The 11,012-nt window shown below is 42.3% G+C and overlaps 1 protein-coding gene across 1 annotated transcript; it reads left to right on the top strand.

Annotated features, from left to right (window-relative positions):
- Positions 1 to 698: 698 nt before the first annotated feature.
- Positions 699 to 1,778, top strand: LOC140179215 (uncharacterized). Its single transcript, XM_072217881.1, has one exon. It carries the CDS (start codon positions 699 to 701, stop codon positions 1,776 to 1,778), a length of 1,080 nt encoding a protein of 359 aa, XP_072073982.1.
- The last annotated feature ends 9,234 nt before the right edge of the window (positions 1,779 to 11,012 follow it).

Here is an 11,012-nt window from a genome sequence, read left to right as displayed (position 1 = left end):
GTACCCCCAACAAGGAGGCAACTATAGCCAAGGGAGTAACAATTCTAATCAAGGATGGAGGGATAGCTCCAACCAAAGTTGGCGGGACAATTATCAACAAGGAGGAAGGGACAACGGAGGCAACCAAAGATGGATTAACAACACTTCACAAAACCGTTATTCACAAAACCCTCCAAACCAACAACCAAATCAAGGAAGGAACTATCAAACCTACATACCCTTCCACATCTCCAAATCAAGATGACACACTCCGATCCATGCTCTAAGGACAAAAGGAACTCCAAAACACCCTCAACCCAAGTCTTAATGGCCTCACTTCTACTCTCCAAGTTCTCATTGCTCGCATGGAGCCACCTTCTATTCCCACTCCTCAAGCATCAACCTCTAGTGCCATACCCTCTCAACCTTTGCCCAACCCCAAAGGTGGCATCAACGCCGTAACCTTGAGGTCCGGAATGCAATTGAAGGAAAGAGATTCAACGGCAGCTAACCCGATGAAAGTTGCTCAAGAAGAAGATGGAGTTGAGATAGAAGAAATTGAAGAGGAGGAGGAGTCACATGTAATAGTTGAAGATGAAGAAGCACAACCAAGGAGTGAAGTCCCTAGAAAGGAGCAAATTTTAGAGGAAGTGGCCCAACCAATTCCATTTCCTACATTGGCAAGAAAGGCTAAGAAACATGTAGAGCTTGACCCAACAATGGTAAAGATGTTCAAAAAAGTGGAGGTAACTATCCCCCTCTTTGATGCTATACACCAAGTGCCTAAATATGCGAAATTTCTTAAGGACTTGTGTATGAACAAAGATAGAATTCATGAGTTGGAAACCATTCCATTGGGTAGTTTCATTTCGGCTTTGATGGGATCCATTCCGGAAAAGTGTGTTGATCCGGGTCCTTGCCTAGTTTCTTGTGTCATTGATGGAGTCCAATTCATTGATTGTATGTGCGACCTTGGTGCATGCGTTAGTATTATGCCTCTTTCCATTTATCATCTATTGAAGCTCCCACCATTGAAGCGGTCGGCGGCTAGGTTTGTCTTGGCGGACAAGAGCATAATAACCGTGTCGGGTATTGCGGAAGATGTTTTGGTCGACATAAAGGGTTTGATATTCCCAATTGATTTCCATATCATTGAGATGCCACCAAGAGAATCCGAGACGGCATCATCTATCCTACTTGGGAGGCCATTTTTGAGGACCTCTAGATTCAAGTTGAATGCCCATTCAGGAACTTACTCATTCAAGATAGATGGGAGAGTTGTAAGTTTTAGTCTAGAAGAAGCAATGAGGCACCCACCGGAGAACCATTTCGTATTCCGATGTGATTTAATTGACAACATTGTAGCGGAAGTGCATTGTGCAAAGCTAGAAGAGAAAAATATGATTGAAGAAAATAGTGAAGATCCAAGTGAAGAAGTTCAAGCGACAAGCCAAGTGCAAAAGCTAGAATTGAAGCCATTACCACCCCACTTAAAGTATTCATACCTTGATGAAGCCCACAAGTTTCCGGTGATTATAGCAAGGGAAGTCAATCCTCAACAAGAAGAGAAGTTGCTACGCGTTTTGAGGAAGAACAAAAGGGCAATAGGGTGGAGTTTGGCGGATCTAGTGGGGATAAGTCCCCAAGTGTGTGAGCACCGTATCTTTTTGGAAGAGGGAGCTAGACCCGTGAGACAACCTCAAAGGCGATTAAATCCTACTATTTTGGAGGTTGTCAAGAAAGAGGTAACAAGGTTACTTGAGGCGGACATCATCTACCCTATTTCGGATAGTGAATGAGTAAGTCCCGTTCAAGTTGTACCTAAGAAGTCCGGGGTAACCACAATTAAGAATGAAAGCGGGGAGCTCATAGCAACACGGGTGCAAAACTCTTGGCGAGTATGCATAGTCTACCGAAGGTTGAATGCGGCCACTAGAAAAGATCACTTTCCACTTCCGTTTATCGATCAAACGCTCGATCGATTATCTGGTAAGTCTCATTATTGCTTCCTAGATGGCTATTCGGGATACTTCCAAATACACATTGCTCTAGAGGACCAAGAAAAAACAACATTTACTTGCCCTTTTGGAACTTATGCCTACAAGCGTATGCCATTCGGCTTATGCAATGCACCGGCAACTTTCCAAAGGTGCATGATGAGCATCTTTGTGGATTTTCTAGAGCAATGCATGGAGGTATTCATGGATGACTTCACGGTATATGGTGATTCCTTTGATCATTGCTTGGATAGTCTTGAAAAATTTTTTGGAAAGATGTACTAAAACCAACCTTGTCTTAAATTTTGAGAAATGTCATTTCATGGTCAAAAAAGGCATTGTTTTTGGACAAATTATTGCCTTACCCCTCTTCTGAGAGGGAGGTCCGCTCTTTTGTTGGACATGCAGGATTTTATCGGAGATTCATCAAGAATTTTAGCAAGGTAGCATTGCCTCACTCAAGGTTGCTACAAAAGGATATTGAGTTTGACTTAAGCAAGGAATGCATGGAGGCTTTCGACAAGCTCAAGGTAGCATTGACCCAAGCTCCCATTGTACGAGGGCCGAATTGGAGTAGGCCATTTGAAATAATGTGTGATACTTCAAATTTTGCCGTGGGAGCCGCGTTAGCACAACGCGAGGGTAAGAATCCATATGTCATAGCCTATGCATCAAAAACATTAGATGGAGCCCAATCCAACTACACTACTACCGAAAAATAACTTTTGGCCATTGTTTTTGCCTTGGACAAGTTCCGAGCATATCTTCTCGGTTCAAGGGTGGTAGTGTACTCGGATCATGCGGCATTAAAGTATTTGTTGGCTAAGAAGGAATCCAAACCGAGATCGATTAGATGGGTTTTATTGTTGCAAGAGTTTGACTTGGAAATCAAGGATAGGAGTGGTACGCAAAGCCTAGTGGCGGACCACCTAAGTCGCCTTGAACACACAAAAGGCGATACTACTCCTATCAATGATTCTTTTCCCTTTGAGTTCTTGCATGCAATCTCAGAAACCATTCCTTGGTATGCATCCGTTGCCAATTACTTAGTATCTCGCTCCTTCCCCCCTAATCTCTCCAAACACCAAAGGGATAAGCTAAAAAGTGAATCCAAATACTATATGTGGGATGACGCATACCTTTGGAGATGTGGGGCAGATCAAGTAATTCGGAGGTGCATTCCACAAACCGAATTCCACTCAATCTTGGAAGCTTGCCACTCCTCCAAAGGAGGAGACCATTTTGGACCTCAAAGAACGGCAAGGAAAATCCTAGATTGTGGCTTTTGGTGGCCAACTTTTTTCAAGGACTCTTCTCATTTTTGTAAATCTTGTTCTCAATGCATTAGATTTAGTAATAACTCTAAAAAGGATGAAATTTCCCAACGAACCATGCTATTTTGTGAGATTTTCGCTTGTGGGGAATTGATTTCATGGGGCCATTCCCAAATTCTAATGGTTTTCTCTACATTCTACTCGCCACGAGTAATAATATCAATTGTGTCCAAATGGGTGTAAGCGATACCCACCCGGACAGATGATGCTAACGTAGTCCTTTCTTTTGTGAGAAATAATATTATTTGTAGATTTGGGTCGCCACGAGTAATCGTGAGCGACCAAGGTTCACACTTTTGCAACAGAAGAATGGAAGGACTCATGAAGAAGTATAGCATCATGCATAAAGTAGCCACGGCCTACCACCCACAAACAAACGGCCAAGCCAAGGTTTCCAATCGGGAGATTAAACACATCTTGGAAAGGATTGTGAAACCCAATAGGAAAGATTGGAGTGCCAATCTCACCGACGCATTATGGGCCTACCGAACGGTATACAAAACGCCAATTGGCATGAGTCCCTTTCGGTTGGTGTATGGCAAAGCTTGCCATTTACCGGTGGAAATAGAGAACAAGGCGTATTGGGCCATCAAAGAGTGTAATCCATGTTTGGGTGGAGCCGGAATTGAGAGGAAGATACAATTAGCAGAGTTGGAATGTTTGAGGCTTGAAGCTTTTGAGAACTCTAGACTTTACAAGGAAAAGATAAAAGCCGTGCATGATAGGAACATAAGAGGCAAAGAATTTAAAGCTGGTGATCTAGTCCTTCTTTACAATTCTAGATTGAGATTGTTGCCCGGTAAACTAAGGTCAAAATGGGAAGGCCCATATCAAGTAGTAAAGGTGGAACCCTATGGGGTTTACCATTTGTGCCATCCCTCAAGGTGGGATATCTTCAAGGTCAATAGGCACCGTCTCAAGTTGTATCATGGTGAGCAAATGAAGAGCAACAAAGAGGTTGAGGTATTCCTTTTGGAAGACGCAACTCTTGGAAAAGAGCAATGAACAAGTGAAAGTCCAACTTAAGGACATTAAACAAAAGTGCTAGGTGGGAGACACCCACCTTGGTGAGATCTTTCTTTTCCCTCCTTTGTGTACCGTTTTTTTTTTCTTTCTTTTTTTTGAATTCTTCATTGTTTTGTAATTTTTTAGCTACACTTTTGCTTGATTAGCATTGCTTGTGCCTACCTCGGATAACTTGTTCATAAAGACTTGCATTGATTTTTCCATGAATGACTTGATTGTGTGGTAGAAGCACACTTCTCTTTAGATTTTGCATTGATTTTAGGTGTTTTTGACTTTTTTGGCTTGTTTGGCCAGTGAATACATGATGATTAGGCATTTTTTCTATTCATTCAAAAAAAAGGGGGGGGGGCACGCATGCGTGCACTGTGCGCGAATGCGTCCCTAGGCTTTCGCAACCCCTAGGCCATTTACCAGAGAGTTGTGCAAATTCTGGGCCAGCTTTGGGCCCTGGGCATAACCAACATCATGCGTGCGCGCACAAAATGCGTACGCATCCATGTCAAAAACACCCTTGCACGCACTAGCCGCGTACGCGTCACTACTGCGTTTTGCGACCCTGGACCATCGTCCAGAGAGTTGTGCCCTGGTTGGGCAAATTTCATGCTACTGGCCCAGCTCAACTCACGCGTAGGCGCACCTGGCGTGCACGTGTATCTCGCCATAATGCCAATTGACGCGTCAGCGCACCGTGCCCGTCTGCGTCGCTCAACAAATTTTACTTTCTGGTACTTTTTCCCGAGAGTTGGGCCAGAGTTGTGCCCATCCTGTGCTGAGGGCACAACACATATGCACGCGCAAGCGCACCTGGCGCTCGCGCGCACACTCACATTTCGCTACTTCACGCACCCGCGCACTGTGCGCGTCCGCGTCGTTACTGATTTTGCCGATGCGCGTGCACGCGTGCATGGCGCGCCCGCATCGGTTTCGCGAACCAATTGAATGAGAGTGTTCCTTTCTCCCTCCATTTTCTTTCCTTCTTCTTACCATCACCCCTCTTCTTCACCTCTACCTTCCTTTACCATCCTTACCTCTTCTTCTCCGCCACCACCGGCGGTAACCACCACCTCCGGCGGACCCACACCTCTTTTCCCTCTCCTCTCCTTCACTAACCCTTCTCTCACATCCATACCCTATCTCCTTCTCCCCCCTCTAAGGTACCCCTCCTTTCTAAATCTTTATTTTTAGTTCCCCTTTCCTTTTTTTTTCCATCCCCCAATTACATGCTCTTATTTTTTTTAAGTAGTTGCATTCATGTTCTCCTTGTTTATTGCATTTTATTTCTTTATTTCTTTTCATTTTCTCATGGGTGTTCTAAGTGGAGCTTACTCTTGCATTGATGAGTTTGTTTGATTTACTTGCGTTCTTTTGTATTTAGTGGTGTGATATGATGATTGACGATGCTTTATGGGGTGCTACATTGCCACTATTCTCTAAGTTTTTGTCATAAAGGGATGCACACCAAGTGTTTGATGAAAGAACCATATGACTTCTTGGAATCATTTTGACTAAGTGTTCTCTATTTTGGTGTTCCTTCTCATTCACTTGTTTGTTCATGTATACATTGAGCTTACCACATTTCTTGCTTCATTTCTACACGCTTATCCCATATTTTTTCTTACCTCCTGTTGTTATTGTTATGAGTGTGCGCTTCTCATGCTTCATGTTCGCATACCTATACCACTCATGTATCACATGCTAGTGACTAGATATGATCTTTATTATTGTCTTAGTTACATGTTGCAGCAGTCATGTATCTAAGCCACTTATTCTTTTGTGCTTTATCACTTGCATGATTGTTCTTTCTTGGCGCCTCGTTAGGCTTAATTTCACCACCTTTCCTTCTTTTCTAGGATGGTGCTCAAAAGAGACAATGGAAAGGCGCCCAAGAAGGCACCATCACGGTCTACTGGCAGAGCACACCAAGGCCCTCCTCACAAAGCCCAGGAGCGTTGCTAACATTGATGTTTCGGAAAAAGACAATCCGGCGAGGGATCCGAACAAGCTTTCCAATTGCTATTGTGAACTTGTCTATCCCTTGATCAAACCAAGGAACTATCATGCGGAGCCCTATCTTGCCCCTCCGACTCATGTCATACCGCTCATTTTGCCCCGCATTGAACGACGGCAATGGGAATTCCTACTGAGGAAGCCACGGGAGGCAAACTTGTCATGGGTGTCTGAATTTTACACCAATTACCATTCCCCTTCCCTCACATCGGTATTGGGGCGCCGAAGGCAAGTTCCCGTCACGGGGGAGGCCATTCAAAATGTGCTTAAGACCGGACCGTTAGCGGACGGGGTTGATGCCTATCAGGAGATTTTGTCGGCCCGGTGCGAATATGCGTTTGATTGGGATGCTATCCTTAAGGTCATTGCCATACCCGAATCATTCTGGATTTGAGGTAGGATGAGGCCCCGGCCCAAGGGCATTGACGCTCGTTTTCTCACCAGAGAGGCTCAAGCATGGGCCCAAATTCTAGCCCACTACGTGCTCCCAAGCACCCATGGCTCATCTATCACTGCCGAGTTAGCTTGTTGGTTTGGTGTGTCCTCACAGAGAGGTCGGTGCATATCCCCCATCTCATCTGCCAATCTATGGGCCATATTCACGCTAAGGGGAATCTACCTTTTCCCGCTCTAGTGTCCGACTTAGTCGCCGCAGCCGGTGTTCCCCGAGAGACCAAGGATAGAAGGGCCATGATCCCGATGGACGGAGATGTTGTTCCAAACGGGAGGTACCTTTACCCTCCGGCGGACACCGAAGAGCCACACTTATCCGTCCCCATGCGCATCCCCTCTTCCTCATCCGCACCACCAAAGTCATCCATGCAACGCATAGAGGAACTCCACAAGAAGCTTGACCATTATGAGCGGCGTAACAAACGCCAATACACTTTTGTCAAGAAGCTTCTACATTGCCTAGCACCGCCTATGGAAGAGTGGATTTTATCAACTCTTTACCCACTTATTCATACTAATTGCATGGTTTTACATTTGCCTTCCTAATTATGTGCTTTGATTGAAAACATGCTTCTTTGACCTTAAGTTCCCTATGTTTAGTCCTCTCTTATTACCATTAGATGCCTTGATATGTATTTTAAGTGATTTCAGAGATTACAGGGCAGGAATGGCTTAGATGATGGAAAGGAAGCATGCAAAAGTGGAAGGAATACAAGAAGTTGGAGAAATTGCCAAGTTGTCCAGCCTGACCTCTACGCACTCAAACAGCTATAACTTTAGCTACAGAGGTCCAAACGACGTGCTTCTAGTTGCGTTGGAAAGCCAACGTCCGGGGATTTGATTTGATATGTAATATGCCATAGTTGACCTGACGCTAGGTGATGCGAACGCGTGCTCCACGCGGATGCATTGCAGTTCCAAAAATCAGCGTGGCAGATTTCTTCTCCAGCGATTTTTGGGCTGTTTCTGACCCAGTTCTCGGTCCAGATAACACATATTAGAGGCTATAAAGTGGGGAAATGCATCCATTCATAAACACAAGCTCACAATACACAATTTTAGGATTTAGATGTAGTTTTTAGAGAGAGAGGTTCTCTCCTCTCTCTTAGGATTAGGATTCCTCTTAAAGGAATTAGGATTTCAACTTTATTATTTCAACTTACAACTTCAATCACAGGTTCAATGTTTCTTTTATTTAGTTTTCAAATTTAATTTATAAACTTTTCCATGTTAAGATTTGAATATTTTATTTAATATAATTGAGGTATTTCAGATTTATCACTTCTTCTATTGTTTATTATTAATTGATGTTCTAAGTTAGATCCTAACTTGATTTTGGAGTTGATTGATATTTGGAGACCCTTGAGTTAAATTACTCAAGAGTTAAATTGTAATTGAGTTTATTGTTGGCTGGCTCTCTAGTCACTAACGCTAATCCAAACACAAGAGTGAGGATTGGGACTTGTGAATAGAAGTAGACTTCCAACTTACTTGACATTCTTTTACTTTACTTGGTAAAGGATAACTAAGTAGAAGCAACCTTCAATTATCAATTGATCTTGAGAAAAATCCAACAAGGATAGAACTTCCGATTAATCTTCTCCGGGTCAAGGCTTTTAAATTAATTACATAAAATCTCTTATTTATTTTTATTGCTTTAATTTATAAATATACCTGTGCCCATTGCCCAAACTTCAAAACCCCCAATTTACAAGACTCATAACCAATAATAAGAACATACTTCCCTGCAATTCCTTGAGAAGACGACCCGAGGTTTAAATACTCGGTTATCAATTTTAAAGGGGTTTGTTACTTGTGACAACCAAAACGTTTGTAAGAAAGGACTTTTGTCGGTTTAGAAGCTATACTTCCAACGAGGATTTATCTGCAAATTTCTAGACCAACCAAAAGTTCTCTTTTCAAAATGGCGCCGTTGCCGGGGAATTGCAAACGTGTGCCTTATTATTGGTTATTGTAAATATTTGCTTTTTGATTTGTTTTTATTTTTATTTTTATTTTTGCTTTTTCGTAAATTAAGAGGTTATTGGTTTTTATTTAGTTATAAAAAAAATTTCAGATTTTTATTTTAAAATTTTTAGCTTATCTTATCTTATTTCAATTATCAAATTTCAAAATTCAAATTTAAAAATTTTCAAAATTCAAATTTAAAAATTTTCAAATTTCAAATTTCAAATTTCAAATTTCAAATTTCAAAATTTCAAATTTCAAATTTCAAATTTTAATTTTTAAATTCAAAATTTAAATAACCTTTTAATTTAAATTTGTTTTTATTTTCGTTTTTAATTTTTATTTGCTACTATGAACTCTCACCCCTTTGGCTATGAGTCTGGTTACAATTATGTTGCAGGAAGAGGAAATTACAAGGAGAACAGGCATCAAGGTTGGAACAATCAAAGATGGGAGGAGCCACAAGGATTTGATCAACACTCATGGCAACAACCACCTCCAATGAACTATCAACAACCACCACCATATGCCTATGAACCCTCTCCTCAAAATAACTCTGGACCACCATACTCACAAGCCCCTTACCACCAAACACCACCATATGACCCTAACCTATATCCACCATACCAACCACCTTATGAGCCAAATGAACCCTCCTATCCACCCCAAACCTCCATGGAGAAAGTACTTACCGATCTAAACTCTACTATACAAGCTCTCGTCGCCCAAATCGGACCACCAAATACCTTCAACAATCAACCCTCAAGCTCTAGTGCACTTCCTTTTCAACCACAGAATGATCTCTCCATCCCATCACCACCATCCATGGAAGAGCACCCACATCCATCAATCCAAGAGCAACATGATCCCAATGATGCTATTGACATGGAACAAGAGAGAAGGGATCATCTTCACGAATCCATGCTTCATAAGGAGCTAGAGGAGGCCCTAAAGGTGAAGGTAGTAAAGACCCTTGAAGATGAAAGAATAGTTGAAAGGAATTGTCATGGAAAGAAAACCATCAAGGATGAATATAATTTTATATTAAAACTACTGAACAAAGCAGTAATTATTGAAGAGGAAAAAGTGGTTGAAGACTTGCAAGATGCTGAACCTCCATGGGAAAGTCAAGACATAGAACCTCCTTCCAAGACAGTTGCATTTGATGTTGAGGAGGGTGTACAACCTCCAGGGCATATCATAGTTGAAGACTTGGAAGAGGTTGGTCAAGAGATGGAGATTACAGAAGAAGAAGCACAGCCTCCCATGCCCTTGGTGAGCAATGAAGAAGAGATTGAATTGGAAGAAAGCTACCAAGAGGAAGAGGTTGATATTGAAGAAACTTGCAAAGAGGTAGAAGTTGTCAGAGAAGAGCACAAGGGAGTGGAGCTTGCAAATTCATTAAAAATACCTCCCCCTAAGTTGCCATCATCCTTCACAATATTCAAGTGGGTAAAATTCATATCCCTTAGCTTTCTAATTCCACTTGAATATGGGCTACTGGAGACGGATGTCAACTTAGAGCTCTTTGTGGCATAAAGAGTAAGAGGAAGATGGTCAGTGGTAAAAATTGTCCTGCAAGGCTCATTATGGTTGGAAGCTTTAAGTTTAAACGCAAAGGTTGGTGTAGAGCTCAACTGAATGGGTCTAGGAAGTTGTTTGGCCGCTTTAGTGAGAATTCAGAATGCTTGCTACCCAGATGGAATCATGATGATCAACACAAAGATGGGTGTAAAAGCAAAGTTTGGGATCCTGGAGTCTGTTCTGACATTCAGCACATTGAAAGCCTGAGAACCTGTTTAAAACTGCTCAAGGGCTTTACGTGCCTAGTTTGGGATCCCGGAGGCCATTGGAATCACAAACATTGGTGGGGATTTCTGGATGAATTCAAGCACAAGCCACCATAACAGGAAGTTCATCCAATGTCCAACTTAAGGACTTTAACTAAAAGTGCTAGGTGGGAGACAACCCACCATGGTATGATCGTTCCTTTTTCATTTTTATTTAGTTTTATTTGTTTTCGAGTTTTATTTTATTTTATTGTATTGAACCTGGAGTTTTGCATAATATTCATATTAGCATTGCATTCTGCATACTGCATTAAAAAAAAAAAGCATGAACGCGACGTGGCAGCGTCGCTGACGCGTCCGCGTCACAAGTGCATTGAGAGAAAAGAAAAGTGAACAGAGAATCACGCGAGAGCGTGGCTGGAGGCGTGCCTCTGGCACAAATCGCCCCACGTGAACCG

Source organism: Arachis hypogaea, chromosome 15 (genome assembly GCF_003086295.3).
Source record: "Arachis hypogaea cultivar Tifrunner chromosome 15, arahy.Tifrunner.gnm2.J5K5, whole genome shotgun sequence".
In the NCBI taxonomy this organism is placed as follows: domain Eukaryota; kingdom Viridiplantae; phylum Streptophyta; class Magnoliopsida; order Fabales; family Fabaceae; genus Arachis; species Arachis hypogaea.
Note: the sequence above shows the minus strand (reverse complement) of the source record. Positions and strands in the feature narration are given on the sequence as shown.

Coding starts and splice junctions, on each gene's coding strand:
- LOC140179215 (XM_072217881.1), top strand. CDS start 699: ATGGTAAAGATGTTCAAAAAAGTGGAGGTAACTATCCCCCTCTTTGAT.